The 16,263-nt window shown below is 43.7% G+C and overlaps 1 protein-coding gene across 10 annotated transcripts in view; it reads right to left on the bottom strand.

The window, feature by feature from the left end:
• The window catches only part of LOC101942721 (uncharacterized), a 99,264-nt gene that overhangs the window by 24,046 nt on the left and 58,955 nt on the right, over positions 1 to 16,263 (bottom strand). For 4 of the 10 annotated variants that reach the window (XM_065582278.1, XM_065582277.1, XM_042861295.2 and 1 more), the window contains exons 19-28: positions 14,728 to 14,876; positions 13,402 to 13,561; positions 13,052 to 13,160; positions 10,507 to 10,640; positions 8,406 to 8,517; positions 7,447 to 7,676; positions 5,215 to 5,248; positions 4,235 to 4,375; positions 2,353 to 2,552; positions 1,016 to 1,251 (exon numbers count right to left, since the gene is read on the bottom strand). In XM_065582278.1, the coding sequence (XP_065438350.1) occupies positions 1,016 to 1,251; positions 2,353 to 2,552; positions 4,235 to 4,375; positions 5,215 to 5,248; positions 7,447 to 7,676; positions 8,406 to 8,517; positions 10,507 to 10,640; positions 13,052 to 13,160; positions 13,402 to 13,561; positions 14,728 to 14,876 (1,505 nt within the window). Of the gene's footprint in view, positions 1 to 938; positions 1,252 to 2,352; positions 2,553 to 4,234; positions 4,376 to 5,214; positions 5,249 to 7,446; positions 7,677 to 8,405; positions 8,518 to 10,506; positions 10,641 to 13,051; positions 13,161 to 13,401; positions 13,562 to 14,727; positions 14,877 to 16,263 lie in introns of all 10 variants that reach the window. The other 6 variants (XR_010598038.1, XR_006177067.2, XM_042861296.2 and 3 more) reach the window with 6 other exon arrangements.

Below are 16,263 nucleotides of genomic sequence, written 5' to 3' on the forward strand. Positions count from 1 at the left end.
AGAAACTTTTTTTTTTTTGTCTTTTTACTTTTTAATGTCTTCTGCATATTCCCATCTGCAGGGATTTAACCAGCAGTACTAAGAACGTGGATTCTAGTTGAATAGAGGTTGGACAATTGCCCTCCCAAAGCAAGCGTCCTCCGCAGATGCCGAGTCGATGGTATTCCTGAGTAAGTCTGTGTACTCAATTCCCAGTCGCAGTCCCGTGAAGGCAGGGCACTAATACAGCCTTTGTCCTATTGGAATAAGCCCCAATCTTCTCAGGAAAAAATGGTTACTCACCTTCTCGTAACTGTTGTTCTTCTAGATCGGTTGTTCATGTCCACTCCAATCAGGTGTGTGCGCGCTGTGCGCACAACACCCAGAAGATTTTTCCCTTAGCAGTATCCAGAGGGTCGGCCTGGACGCCCCTGGGAGTCGCGCCTTCATAGCGCCCAATATAGGGCCCTGCCAACCCGATCCCCCTTCAGTTCCTTCCTGCCAGCTACTTCGACAGCGGGGTAGGTGGGTGGGTATTGGAATGGACATGAACACCACATCTCGAAGAACAGTTCTACCTCCATGAGCCAAGGTGTATTGAGAGTGCCTATTGGGAGGTAGGTGGTAAAGCTGAGGTTTCCACATGGAATGACTATAGGAAACTACACTTCAATGGGCAGAGGAAAAGTGGGGGGCTGGATTGGATGAGCAACCGGTAATGAGTGTTTTCCAGCTCTGAAGCCTATAAATCTGAAAATATCTAATTTTAATTGTATTTACATTTTGTCACCAAGTCTCTCTTCGAAACTTGGACTTTGCAGGACACATTTCAATCTTGAGCTGAAATTTTTGTGGACTTTTGAGCTCGTAAAAAAGTGATTTTCTGACAGGGCCTGCTAAGTATTTAAACTGTATTTAAGCGGAGACAGGGGGTCATGTACGATAGTGTGCTGCAATACCTGCTGTCGCTGTTGAGACCTTTCACTGAAAGTACGGCTACCTGAGCAGGGAAGCCCCGAGGTCACCATGCAGTTACCTCGGTAGATGGAACCCAGCAGGTTCCACTTCTGGGCTTTGTTCTATGGTTTTGCCTTTGTGCTTCTTCTCCAACTGTGACTGGATCTCTCCTCCTCCTCTCTTTCTGCCATATGGATAACACTTCACGCCAGGGAGCAGGGGCTGCTGTGCGATGGTGAAGACGGTTGGTTGATCTGATGGCAAACTGGAAGGTGGGACCTCAAGAGTCTTTTCTTCGTCATCATATTTTAAGTCCTAGGGAAGAGGGAAAAAAATTAAATACCTGCTAAACTGAACATGCTAAAATGCAGCCTGCAGCAACCTTAACTTCTGCATTCTTAACCATGTATCTCAAATGCTTTCTTAACCCATTTTGTAGGGAATTTCCTTGGGTTCTTTCTTTGGTTTAAAAAAGAATATGGATTCCCCCTCCCCCCCCAGAATTCAGTGAAAACACAGCAAGAGTTCCAGGAGCACTGAACAAGATGAACAATAGCTGAGCCCGTAACAGCTTACAATTCAAAAGTATGCAGCTTATGCCACCTGCATACGCATGCGCAACACGGCCGCCTTTTGCCGTACACTTTATAAAAACCAATGAGATGATGAATGCAGAAGTCTACTCAAAAACAGCACATATATTTCAAAGGCTCATAAGTCAGTTAAATTACAAAAGCTTTTGCTTAAAGACTCTCCAAAAATAATTCACCTTCAGATAGAGATTAACAACCCTAGATAATTTCAGCTCAAGAGGTCAGAATTCCTGAAAGATGAGTGACTAAACACCATGAAATAATATTTTATCTCCATCATCACAAGAGACAAATCAAATGAGAATTGCTGCAGGTGGGCTATCATCCAACATCTGGCAGGGGCAGAGATCCATGATCAAACCATGGATGTTAGAGTGGTTACATTCAAGAGTCTCCCAGAAGCGAAGCCTCGCAGCAGCACAGGGCAGAAAGCTTGTTGTGGTGACTTGCTAAACTAAAGGTACAAATACAGTATGGGAGTTTGTAGTTAAGTCATGCGTGTCTGTCTGATTAGGAAGTAGGTCTGATAGATAAATACAAAAAACAACCACCCAAAAAAACAAAAATCATTGCAAGACAGTGAGAATTCACTATGTCACTAGAACTAGATTCTACTTGAGGTTGAAGAATCTGTTCAAGAGCAGATGATCTATTAACATGTAGGGCAAGGCCCCAGTCTTTCAGGACAACTCTTCAGGACTGGCTGGCACTCATCTGTGGAGCTCAAGTATCTGATAATACCAGCTTTCCCAGCAAACAGCCTCCAATTCATTCTCTCTTTGGAAACAAGCTTGTTTTCTGATAGTCACCCTGAAATTCCCACCTCTAGACTGCAGAACTCATGATGGCTCACTTTGACAGTGTAATACACCCCCAGCGATTCCAGTTTCTCTCTTCCCTGCTGCAGATTTAGTTCCCGGAACCAAGGTATGCCCCCATGTCTTGCCGAAATGAATTCTATCAAGCTATGGAAAGATGATGGGTCCTGGAGCTTGTCCAGGATAATGAGAGCCTCCTGGTTACCTAGGTATAAAGACAGTACAATTAAACTACATTACATAGCGCAACATAAACTAATCTCAGAAGCGTGAAGGAGCTTTTTATATCACTCCCCCCACTTCCTACTGGCTGTTGTTTCTAGGAATCCAATATGTTCGGCGGAAGTCTCAGAATGTTTATATGGTTTATGTAGCACAGCAACACCAGGTCTATGGAATAACTCAAATTAGCATAGATACTGCTCCATACAGAAGACACAGCAGGAGAACTTCAAAGAAACTCCTGCTGGCTCCACACATGATTATGATAATGACAGATGGAAAAAGCTCATGTGGGTGTATGTGTGGTTTCCCCCTCCACCAGTTAGGACAGGGAAGACAAGGCACACCTACTATTGCAAAACACATTAGCCCATTGTAGTGGTTCAGACTTTAAATTACAGTACAGTAACTCCTCATTTAACGTTGTCCCGGTTAACGTTGTTACGTTGCTGATCAATTAGGGAACAAGCTCATTTAAAGTTGCACAATGCTCCCTTATAGTCGTTTGGCAGCAGCCTGCTTTGTCCACTGCTTGCAGGATTCTCTGGAAGAGGAGCCCCTCCTTGTAGGGATTAGAACCAGCACCCTCCACCCGCGTGCCCACCCCCCCCCCATCACCTCCCCTAAATTCCCCGTAAGATATGTGGCTCGGCAGCTGCCCAGCAGCCGTTCAGCTGTCCCACCCCCATTGCCGTGCTGCTCCTGCCCTGCCCTCTGCCTTGGAGCTGCTCCCAGGAGCTTCGACCTTGCTGGAGGAGGCGGGGGAGAGGGGTGCTGGTATCAGGATGTCCCCCTGCTCCTGCCCCGTCCCCCACGCCGTACCACAAAGTGGAGGAGGAGGGACAGGGCTAGGGGACAGAATGGAGGGAGCTTGCTGGAAGCTGTTGCTTCCTGTCTGATCTGCTTAAAAGGGGTCTGCTTAAGTACTTGAGGTGGGGTCAGCGTACTCAGAGGGGCAATGCACATCTCTCTCTCTCATGCACGTACGCCCCCAGCACTTTGGAAAGTCAGCACCTGTGCATGTGCTGTCTGGAGGAGGGAGTGGTGCGCTCCAGCTGGATAGCATGGGCTCATCATCATGTTCAGTATTTGCAGGAAAGAGTTTGCAGCTACTGCCCTGCATCTATTGTGTTTCCTCCCTTCTGCCTCAGTCCATGCTTCCCTGTAGAGTGTGAGGCTACATTAACAACAGCATATTAACTCTTGAGAGCTCAGCAGAGTCCTAGTTAATCATTTGGCAGTAAGGCATTCCCTGGAAATAACCCACCCTCTGACTCCACCACCGCAACCCAGCTTCACATTCATTGTGGTGTACAGTATTAAACCGTTTATTTAAAATTGTTTAAAACATATACTGTATATGTATATAATGTCTTGTCTGGTGAAAAAAAGTTTCCCTGGAACCTAACCCCCCCCCCCCCATTTACATTAATTCTTACGGGGAAATTGGGATTCGCTTAGCATCGTTTCGCATAAAGTCGCATTTTTCAGGAACAGATCTACAACGTTAAGTGAGGAGTTACTGTATATGGTACATGTGTCTGGTGGAGATATGGAAAACAAAAGCCTTGTACAAACAAAAAGCCCTTCAATAGTTCACAGGTTTATCTAGGTTGTTTTTCAAGACATCACCACCACCCGGGAGACATTCCCATTTCCACTCACTTGGGTTGGATGCCTGGACTCCCAATCTGGAATAAATGTTCTTGGCAAACTCAGGAGAGAGATGAAGGATCAAATAATATAGGTGGAAGCAACATTCACAAAGATACACGCTGCTGAACGGAAGAGTCATGGTGGTATTATCTTTGGAGGAAGAAAGATGAGCATTTAAAAGTATGCTCACATTTATGCTCCTATGACAGCAAAACCATATTCAGTGTTTCAAAATCTCTGAACATAATATGGTGCCACAGCCAAAGGATGGTGCTGTCGCTGTTCTATTAGTTTAAATTTATATTATGTGCTTTGTCCAGGTGGAAAGAAAATATCCTCATATCAAAAACCTACTTAAGCCTCCCACATAAGAGATTAATTATCTGTTCACTGAATATTCTAAAATGAAAACTAATTTTACAGTGTACAAAGAAAAAACCCTCAATGGAGAATGGCAGTGGATATTAAACACTGTAATGACTAACTCCTCGAAGCCAGTGACCAGGAGCTTTCTAGGAGCATCAATGCAATCTGCCGGGCTGGGAACTCCTGGTTACTAAGATTTACCTACGGGGTATCCCCGGGGTGCTCCAAGCCCTAAGATGGTGTGTAGGAAAAAGAGTGGCATGAAGTTCTAGTCTCTCTCTCTCTTCTGAGAGTTCAAATGGAGAAGTAACAGGAATGTATCCAGCTGTGCCAGAAAGGTGTGAATGGATTCGGTGAGACCAACAATTCTAAAAGTCAATCATTCTGATCAATTCATACTGCCCAGGGAATGTCCCCATACCAGAGGGACCTTGATTCTGTGTGCTGAGTCCCAATGCTTCATAGCCAAGGCAGAAGCACTGGTCAAAAGTTTCTTTCTTGGGAGTTTTAAATACCAACTTCAAGGGATTGAAGAAAATCCTTCTATTCTGCAGTTTATAAATGGGGGGTGGGGTGGAAAAAGTAGGGCGTGCACAAAGATAAAAATTATGTAGGTTACTCACCTGTCATAGTGATGGTGACTTCTTGCACAGATATCTTAAAAATACAAGAGACAGATTTGTTAGGTGATAACTCACTGATTTCCAAATAGAACAGTGAGAAAAGACATTTAAAAACAAGGTTGTGGCTGTTTTTCATTTTCCAGTATTGACTCCTGAATGGAACTCTACGATATGTTCACAGAGAAGCCCTGAAATGGATGACAGGCTTTGCTTTCTCCTGAAGATCACTTTTTGAATTTATTTTGCTAAAAGCTTCTATGAGTTAATAAAATACACTGCAATTGAGAAATGGATAATACAATTTGCAGTTAAAATATTTCATTTAGAAACCGTTAAGGATGTAAATATATGATACAATTTTATTAGATTTAAAAAAACCCTCATGTTTCAATTTCCAGATTTTCATAGTTAAGATCCCCCAAACAACTTTATCACTAACTCCATAATTCCACCAACCATTTATATACCCATGGTTTACTCAGCAATATAGATACAGGAGATGCAAATGGTAACCATTCATTGTACGGTTTCTGTGTACTTTCAGGCCAGAATTTCATGATGAAGACCTTGAACTCTATCTGGAAGTGCATAAGGAAGGTAATTCAGAGTAGAACGTTTACTACATACTTTGGAGGGTAGGTGGAGTAGACCGCCCTGTCTAGTTGGCAGTAGCTGTTGATCCGGGAGTGTATTAAGGCTCATTGGTAGAAATAAAGAGAATTATAAAACACCTACATGAATGAGGACAGGCCAAGCCAGCACACCTTCTGTAAAAGAAGCTTACACCTCTCTATTAAAATTCTTTATGCATGTCAACAAAATAGTGGATAAAGGGGAATCTGGCAACATGTCGTCTCTGGACACTGCAAATACTTTTGGAAAGTCTCTCATCAGAGGCTATTCTGCAATTGTGTATGACATTGCACCTTCCTCTGAAGCACTTGGTAGTGGTCAGTGTCAGGGCTGGTCTACACTAAAGCTGTAAGCCAATCTAGGTTATGTTACTTCAGTTACGTAACTGAAGTTGATGTAACTTAGGTCGACTTACAGAGGTGTCTACACCGCGCTGTGTCGATGGGAGACACTCTCCCGCCGACTTACCTTCTGCCTCTCGGGGAGATGGAGTACAGACTCGATGGGAGAGTGCTCTGCCATCGACTTAGCAGGTCTTCACCAGACCTGCTAAATTGACACCACTGTATCGATAGTAGCAGTGCAGATTTAGCCATAAGTATAGACAAGACCTCAGAGGCAGAAGACTGTACTAAAGGGACCTCTAGTTTGGTCTGGAATGGCAATTAATAGGTCTCTAAAATGTTCAAGCCAAGTGTTGCAACTGGCAAACTTTATATAGTTGCATCCAAAGAAGTGGGCTGTAGCCCACGAAAGCTTATGCTCAAATAAATTTGTTAGTCTCTAAGGTGCCACAAGTACTCCTGTTCTTTTTATAAAAAGCGTTGAAGGAAGCCACAGCGATTCCAAGTCTGCGGTAGATAAAACCCAATCTAAAAGCCAGCCAGCAGCATTTCAGAAGTACTCAAAGGCAATAACTTTCACTGAGGACCAATGAATGAATAAAATGGGGGGGGGGGGGGTAGGGGCGGGCGGGCTGGGTTCCTAGGGTCTTAAAAAAAAAAAGTTAGACTTCAAGAAGATAAGTTATTTTCCAACTTCTCACATCTCCAATTAATCTCAAATATAAGGGAAAGAAACCCTGTGTCAGGATGCTCCACACAAGAAGTTTCTGCTAGAAAGGATTTATTTTGAACAAGTTAGGGCTCGGCTAAGGACCAAAATCAAACTTCCCTGGGAAATCTAGTTAAAACCTGAACTACTGAAAGGAGAAACAGCTTTACAATGTGTTCAAACCTGCCCAATGGTAGAGAGTGGTCACAGAAAGAATGAACATATCCAGTGAGGATAAATTCCAAGAAGAGAAAAAGGGAGAATCTCTCTCATCTAATATTGGAGCAGAAAAAGGAAATCCTTCCTGTTAGCATGGAATCCACGGGTATACTATATAATGCCAGTGAATCTTTTGAGACAGAGAAATAGGATGTACCATATATTCTGAGTGTATAGCACTTAGAACAACAAGTCTCAAAGTTTCACATCACTTTGGCAGAAGTATTTCTGTCGGTTTCTCTTGTGCCTTCTCTCTTGGACACCCAAATCTGCTCCTACTTAACATCCCTCCCAACCCAAGGGAAGAGGTGCTTTTAAATTCAGTACCTGAATGGGATTAATGTGAGAAAGTGACATGGTCCCAATGCGGATGATATTGCACTTTCCCAAGAAGTTTGGGGGATCCAAGCCTTCCTGCAGCTCCCTCTTTAACGGCAGCTCCTTCCCAGGAGAAGCAGGTACAGAACAACTTTCTGTCTTGCTGAGGTTGGGAAGAACATAATCTATACGAGATATTTTACAAATCTTGCTGACTTTGGCACAGATGTTCACTAAATCTGGACAAAACATTAAAGGAACAAATGTTATTCCCTCCGCTGACCAGCAGTCCTAACGATTCAAAGCTGCACCTGTTATAAACACAAGACACATTGAAGCCAGGCTTTCCACAGCAAGAAATGGGTAGCATGAACATGAACTGTACCGCTCCCAATAAGCTATGTAACTGGAACACTGCCAGGTAACAGATTTCATGCAATGCTTTCCAGTAGATACACTGCACCTTGTATCTGTGTGAAGGCACACCTGGTGCGGCTGGCAGCCCATTCCCAGGAGAGTAGAGGTGCCATTGGTAATGGCTGCATAATTAAAAGGGCCAACCTTGTGCATCTTCCCCTTTCAGTTGGTGTATACACAATTATGCTTGTGTGTGCAAAGTCTGCCTCTGAGGACACACCACTAGAAGGAGCAGGCACACAGCCAAATCTGACAAAGGCAAAACTATTTTTTTAAGGACGGCAAAGTACAGTTCAGCTCTCATTTTAGTTCGAGAGCATTACAGTTCAAAACAAAGACAGCACAAATTCTATCAGCACACTCTGAAGTAGGAGATTACTGAATTAGCTTCAGCAATGCCTACTTGTTACAGCTCACATATGTAACCAGCCTCTAACTGCTCCACAAGAAGGTGCGAGTGCTGGGACGTTGTGTCTCTGTTTGCAGCATTTACTCTAGACATTGTTTACAGCAACGAGAGGAAGCCAACGTGCAAGCAAGAACCTCTTTACCTGGAATAATTCCATCATTTTTCTGGACAGGCTTCAGCATTGGTTCAAACTGCAGAGTCAAGGCTTTAGTCAGCTCCTGAACCAAGCACTCAAAACTACCACCGATGTAGATCTAAAACAAGACAAGGCTTCAAGGTTTCATGCTGGACACTAATTTTCTTCAACATGGATATTAATTCTCTTTTAGTCAGCAGGGCCCCTGTTGTTTAGTAGGCTGCTTCACCACTAGATCACTCTAATCAGGCTAAATCTCTTTGATAATCCCCGTATAAGTGAAACTTAGAGAGGAGAAGGCTCAGGTTGCAGTTTGATACGGAAACCCTGTGCGTTAAGGATCCAGGACACATGCCTCCCTCTCCCGTTTATCTACCCAGTCACTTGGTGAGCTCATGTTTTTATAGTCTTGTGGACCCGCTTCCTCTCCCATTTGCAACCCGATGGACCCGCTCCCTTCCAGTTCTCAGTTACACAACATGAATAGCCTAGGCTGGCTCCTCTTCCTTGTTTCCAACTACTTGTACGGGGCACCAGGGCTCTTTGACACCAGCAGCCTAGAAACAGCTGGAAGCAAAGAGGAAGAATCGGCATAATGTGACCCCTGCAGCTCATGGACGGCAGTTTGAGGACTATTTTAGTGAACAAACAACCAGTTAGTGAAACTACAAATACATTTTAAAATCTGACACGTTTAAAATCAGGTCCAAATTATACGTTTGCTAATGCAGAGGTACTCAACTTTGCTGAAGCACAACAACAGCAATTTTATCATCTTTAATATAGACGTATGACCCCTGGGACGATGAAAACCAGCATGCAATGCTCTGTCTGAACTGTAGTAGATTTCCTGTATCTCTCTGCCTCTTCACTTCTTTTCAAACCTCATTCGAAGATATATTTCATTTATTGTTTAATTCCAAGTACTGTTTTAACGCTAAAGCATACTGAAATATACCGTAGGACCTCAGAGTTATGAACACCTCGGGAATAGAGGTTGTTTGTAACACTGAACAAAACGTTATGGTTGTTCTTTTAAAACTTTACAACTGAACAATGACTTAATACAGCTATGAAACTTTACTATGCAGAAGGAAAATGCTGCTTTCCCTTCTTTTTTTAGTAGTTTACATTTAACACAGTACTGTACTATATTTGTTCTTTTTTTTTGGTCTCTGCTGCTCTTGATTGTGTACTTCCGGTTCCAAATGAGGGGTGTGGTTGACTGGTCAGTTTGTAACTCTGAGGCTCTACTGTAACAGGCATGTATGACACCATGAAAAGTGGTTTGTAATAACAAATCTGATTACTAGTAGTCCATCAATAAGTCAGTTTACTGATTCAAACAACCTAAAAGCACTAGGAGTCAAGTGTGAAAGGAACTGGAGACAGCAATCATGGTATGTAGCCCTACGGCAGTGGTCCCCAACCTTTCAGCGCGGCGCCGGACAACCAGGCGCCGAAATGCCGCCGAGGAGCACAGTCACCGAACAAGCAGTTGCCGAGAAGTGGCAACGTCAAGAAGTGTCACTGCCGAAATGCCGCGGCTTCTTGACGTTGCCGCTTCTCGGCGGCATTTCAGCGGCTGGTTGTCCAGCAGCGGCGCTCCTCGGCGGCGGGGCGCTCCCTTGTCAGTAGGCTGGCGCACATAAATGCCATAGTGCCCTCAGGCACCGCATTGGGGACCACTGCCCTATGATATTGTCCTCATACAGACTCACTTTAAGGAGGCATCCTGCACTCAGCTTGTCTACAGGTGTTTCACACAAAATTTTTCACAGACAGTAGAAAACTTTCCATCCAGTCACAGTTTCTTGCAAGTTATTCTCCCTTCTCCTCACTAAGCATGATTAATAGCAGCACTGGAATTGCACCAGGGCTAAAACCCCAGTAAATACTGCAACGAGAGTCAAACTAAACAGAACGGGAGGGGTCCACTTCTAATACAGGCTGCCATTCTTGCTACTTAACTGCAAATGGAAAAGCTACAATGCTTCTTCCAAGTCATACAAAACAGCATGGTCCTGTGACCTGAGAGGCAGCAGTTAGATCACATTGTACAAGGCCAGCTACTTTCCAGAAAAGTGCTAATTCGGTTTCATCTCACCTGGAGCAGGTCAAGCTGGTGCCATAACTTATCAGTGACACGGTTAAACATGGTCTCTTTCTGACTGTGGACGTGCCTCTGCATAAGATCTTTCATTCTCTGGAAACAGCCAGGACCATTCAGTTGGCTACAAACTACGGGAGAGGGATGGTATTTAAATGTCAGCACATAATCTCACAAGTGTTGGTGCAGCCTTGTCCATGTGCTACTCAACCAATGGCCAGAATGGTAATCTGTCAGGAGGCCTGGTGCCACACAATGCCTACTAAAATGGAAACTGCAATCTAATAGAGGTGTGGCCTACAGAGACAGCAGGTCCCAACCAGAGACGACCCAGGCCTGTTGATAGTGGAGGGGGTCAGAATCCTGGAACAGCTCAAGTCATGTCCCCCACCCCAGCAGTGCCTCCCTCCCAGGAAGCAGTGCCCCTCCCTGCAGATCCCAGCTGTTCCTCCTGCCTCTCCCTGCCTGCTCAGCTGTCCTGCAGGGAGAAGGCCCGACCATACCATGCGATCAAGCAATCTGGAGGGGGCACATGACCCTACATGTCCCCCCCCCCACACACGTATTGCCTCTGGTCCCAACATATGCTGCTTCATTTTGATCCAAGTGGCCATACTAAATTGCATGTTGGGATGGCACTGAAGGCACTAGACTGCCTTATTATTCATGAAGCCCCAAGCTGTCATGAGGAGAGAAGTTCTCCCTCTCGGGAACAAGGGAAGCAAAGCTTGCATGAGAAACAGGGCTGTACACTGAAGAGAAGGTGGGACTCAATCTTCATTGTAGAACTCGGATGTATTTAGCTTGTAGACCACACAGACTGAACTACACAGCCAGGGGGAGCTTTGTGGTCATGAGCCTGAGCACATCCCTAGTGCTTTTACAGCAAACCATAGCTGCATGTATACAGACGACATAACTGTCACTGTGGATTAAACTCCACATGTTCAGCACCAAACATACAAACCTCTGCTACCTGCATTACTGACCCTCTTTAGCTGTGATGACGCAGCACATTGCATACTCTGCAGCGAGTCAGTAGGGGGAGTCATGAGCACAGAAAAAAAAGCCAGGGTTTTACATGTTGATCCCTCAAGTTCTTTTCACCAGGGAATGTGAGCAGCTCCAGACCTGACAGCAACATCAGCAGAATATGGTAGTGGAACGGTTGCTAGGCTGTCTGCTGGCACCCGTAACACATTCCAAACCCCATACGGTCTCCACAATCCCTAGACTTCCAATTTCAAAACCGTGGGCATTTGACCTACCACTCTTCTGCCTTCATCATCACATGCTTCCAATTTTAAATTAGCCCAGACCTATGCAATCATAAACACAACAGCAAAGTATTACTTCATTCATGCACCATAGGAAGGAATCACTGCAGAGTCTCTGAAGTCCCTTATAAAGTTCCCAGAGACTCATTTTGGTGTGGCCCCTAACATCCAGAGCATACAATTTGCTGCTTCATCACAGCTAAAGAGGGTTAGTAATGCAGGTGGCAAACAGAGGCAAGGGATACCATCCCTGCCCATCCTAGGTAATAGCCATTGATGGACCTATCCTCCATGAATGTATCTAGTTCTTTTTTGAACCCTCTTATAGTCTTGGCCTTCACAACATCCTCTGGCAAGGAGTTCCACGGGTTGACTGTATGTTGTGCGAAGAAATATTTCCTTTTGTTTGTTTTAAACCTGCTGCCTATTAATTTCATTTGGTGACCTTTAGTTCTTGTGTTATGAGTAAACAAGACTTCCTTATTTACTTTCTCCACACCAGTCATGATTTTATAGACCTCTATCTTATATGCCCTTAGTTGTCTCTGTTCCAAGCTGAAAAATCCCAGTCTTATTAATCTCTCCTCAGACGGAAGCTGTTCCAGACCCCTAATCATTTTTGTTGCCCTTTTCTGAACCTTTTCTAATTCCAATATATCTTTTTTGAGATAGGACGACCACGTGTGCACACAGTATTCAAGATGTGGGCGTACCATAAATTTATAGAGAGGCAATATGATATTTTCTGTCTTATTATCAATTCCTTTCTTAATGATTCCCAACACTGTTTGCTTTTTTTGACTGCCGCTGCACACTGAGTGGATGTTTTCAGTGTCAGATGGAGGCATGCACCACACCTGGGTGCTACTACATTGCTGTGACAGAGTCCAGCTCTAGCTCTGTGCAGTTCTGCAGCACTGCTGTGGAATTTCATTCTCCGCTCCTTCTCTCCCTTTTGAAGATGCTAAGTGATCTACAAATACACAACATTATTATTTGGCTGCTCAAGAATAAGAATTTAAAGTGATCTCTTTGCACTAGGGCCTTTGAAATTTAAGAAATAAAAGTGGGAAAAGTGGATTCAACAGGAGGAGGAGTGTAGTGACTCTACCACCATACAGATTTTCATACTACCAGCTTGGGAACCATTCTTTCCAGTACTAACTGGCAGAATTCACCATTGCACAGATGGTTAGTATCACTGCTACAATTTGGCTCTCAATGTACAGGAAGCCAGACTTAGCCCAGCTGTAGGATTTTCCTACCTGCATATATTGGTTTCATGCTAGCCTGTATTTCTGGTGTCAGGACACGGGATATACCACGCTGCCTTTTATTGATGTACTCGGTCTGATCCAGGAGAAAGTTACACAACTGGGAAGTGGAGGAAGGAAAAATCAGTATGGTATGCTACAAAAAGTTCTCATTTCAAATAAAGTGGCTCCTTACCAAAACTTGCCCATTACTCAAGACAGTTACATTACTTGAGCATTTGCAGATTCCCTATAGTACAGGCCAAACTGCAAATCGTGAGGCATCCTCACCATATTTACCCAACACAAAACAGACAAGTTCTGAAGGGTATCCACCGCACGGACCCCCTTGCCAATCTTACCAAAGCCTGGACAGCTTCCATTTGATGCCTCTGAATGACGTTTACTGGCTCTGTGTTTCTGCCTTTTTCCTGGAGCTTGTTCTTGAGATCTCTGAAGAAGTACTTCAATTTATCTAAGATGGCTTTGCTGAACTGTTCGATGGACTCGCCCAATCTACAACTGGAAGGGGAGAAATGCATTCAAGGATTAATCCAGGTACCTAAGGGCATGAGTAACATGCTGCAATGCCAAAAGGGGCATTGGGGGCTTGCTCACCATGCACTTATACTGCTATTGAAGGAGATACAATGGTGGGTCAGACTGATGACCAAATGACGAAGTTATGTCCAGAGAAATGAGTTCTATGAAACATCTGCATTTTTTTCCACAGGGTCTAAAGTCCCACTACAAATGTGAGGTGTCCTTTTTGGGGAACCCCTGCTGCATCGCATCAGTCTGCTTCTGTCCTGGGCTTTCCTAGTTCTCTAACAGCTTCCATCAGAGGATCTCAAAGCACTTTACACTTGTTAATAAAGCTGTGTATTAGTACCGATAAAAGATGGACCACTGATCTGATCCAGTATGGCCATTTATATTATGGATCTACTGTTAAAAAGTTTGGATCACATAGGCTACAAGTCATTGATTTCTTAATTTATAGGAAGAGATTTTAAATAAGTACTATTACTCCATATTAATATTATTCTCCAAACGATTAGTACATTTTATGTTCACTTAATAAGAGTTTCAGAATTTAACACCTTCATCCTTGTTAAGACTTGCATTACAATACAAGTTATAACTAGTATGTAGATACAGTGTACAAAGTCTGTATTTTTAAAATAGTAATTGAATAGGTTTCTGCAAGAAGTGATGGGAGAATATGGCCCCAATTCTGCAACTGCACTTAAGAAAACTGGGCTCTGCACCAGCACTCTGGCATTTGGTTGCAAGACTGGGGACTGTGGGATATAATTTAATACAAAACTACAAAAAAGTACGTAACTAATCCTTTCCCATTCAGGAAGCAATGTAAATTAGACACTAAATCAGCCATGGGGTGATCTCCACCTTTTGGGAGACAGGCAGTGAATTGGAAGGCTCAGCCCCTCAGGGGACGAAATCATGAAGTTTTGCCATTCCCTGTATCAAATGCTGAGATATCATTTCACCCATGGAATAAAGTGGCCTGAGGACATTAGAGAACAGAGGCCATGCATTTTGCACCAGCTCATCTCACAGTTTTTGGCAGACAGCACAAAATTGTGTTTGTTTTTATACCAGGGAGGTTTGCAAGCGTCTTGTGTTAGTAAGAATGCCCTAATGTGCAGTGAAGAGGAGGGTACCTGAAGACTTCATTCCAGGTCACGGAGACTGCACTGGATATTGGCTCTGTGAGTTGCTCATTGAAATCAACAAACCCACATGCTACCGAGCTGTAGACACCTTGACGAGCACACAGAGCTCGGTACGTAGCATAGGGGTATCCAATAACCTGTGAAGTGGAAAGCAAGGAGAGAGAGGGTCTGTCCCAGTATTTCAATGTACACAGGAGACAGCAGTTCAACTCTACGACACAAATATGTTCTTTGGTTGCTCATAGGTGAGAAATGCACCTTTGGGATAACCATATCATAACTGTGCAAGGCACTGACCATGTAGGATTTAGCTTCTGAGTGCTGTAAAGTAATACAAATAAAAAGAGCAACTCAAAAGGTATATACTATGACAATTCCTTGCCCACTTACGGACTACTAGATGCTGTTCCCCAAAGAAATAAGCAGGCTAAGTGCCAATACAGAATAGTTTACAGGGAGATGGTGTGAGATACACTAGAACAGTGAGCAGACTAACAGGTAGGAGTGCAGCACCCATACCATTTTATATTATTTGTATTCAGGTAGTGGTTAAGGGCTCCAATCACAGCTTCATTGTGGCAGGCACGGTACAAAAGCACTTAATACAAAATTCAGCAATCTAGATTACAAGTGAAACTAACAAATGTCTGTGTAGATTTACTAGTGTTCGTGCAACGTTTTTAAAATGCAAGATGCTATTTAACTGGGAGAGATGAAGAAAACAGTGGCAGTAAATGAAACACATCTTAGCACAATTAGTCATTAACTGAGCTACAGCAGCTAACAATCTTTATTACCCACAAAACCTTACATGACTAAAGTCTACACCATCTACATAGAGAAATATACATTTTTGCTAACAGCCCTTGGAATTTTTTTCATTTCAGTGGAATGAGAGTGCCAGCGCGGCCCTTTCCTTCCACAGGTATTTACTAAGAATGGCCACACTGGGTCAGAACAAAGGTCCATCTAGCCCAGTATCCACAGTGGTCAATGCCAGGTGCCCCAGAGGGAATGAACAGAACAGGGAATCATCAAGTGATCCATCCCCTATCGCCAATTCCCAACTTCTGGCCAACAGACTAGGGACACCATTCCTGCCCATCCTGGCTAAAGCCAATGATGAACCGATCCTTCATGAATTTATCTAGTCCTTTTTTGAACCCTGTTATAGTCTTGGCCTTCACAACATCCTCTGGCAAAGAGTTCCACAGGTTGACTGCATTGTGTGAAGAAATACTTCCTATGTTTGTTTTAAACCTGCTGCTTATTAAAAACTGCTCTATGACCTTTTTTATTTTAAGTGCCGGCAACCTGGTTCCATTTTGGTTTAGGTGGAGCCCATCCACTCCGATGCGTAGATTTTTTCCTTAAACTACCACCACCAACACCCCACCCCAGTTACATAGCATTTTTAGAGTGATGCCAAAAAACACTAGATAGTCCTCATCACAGCCCTCCAACATAGATCCACATTAGCGTAATTTTATATGCGGCTTTGTACAGAACACAGTACATGGAGAG

Source organism: Chrysemys picta, chromosome 2, assembly GCF_011386835.1.
Source record: "Chrysemys picta bellii isolate R12L10 chromosome 2, ASM1138683v2, whole genome shotgun sequence".
Lineage (NCBI taxonomy): Eukaryota > Metazoa > Chordata > Testudines > Emydidae > Chrysemys > Chrysemys picta.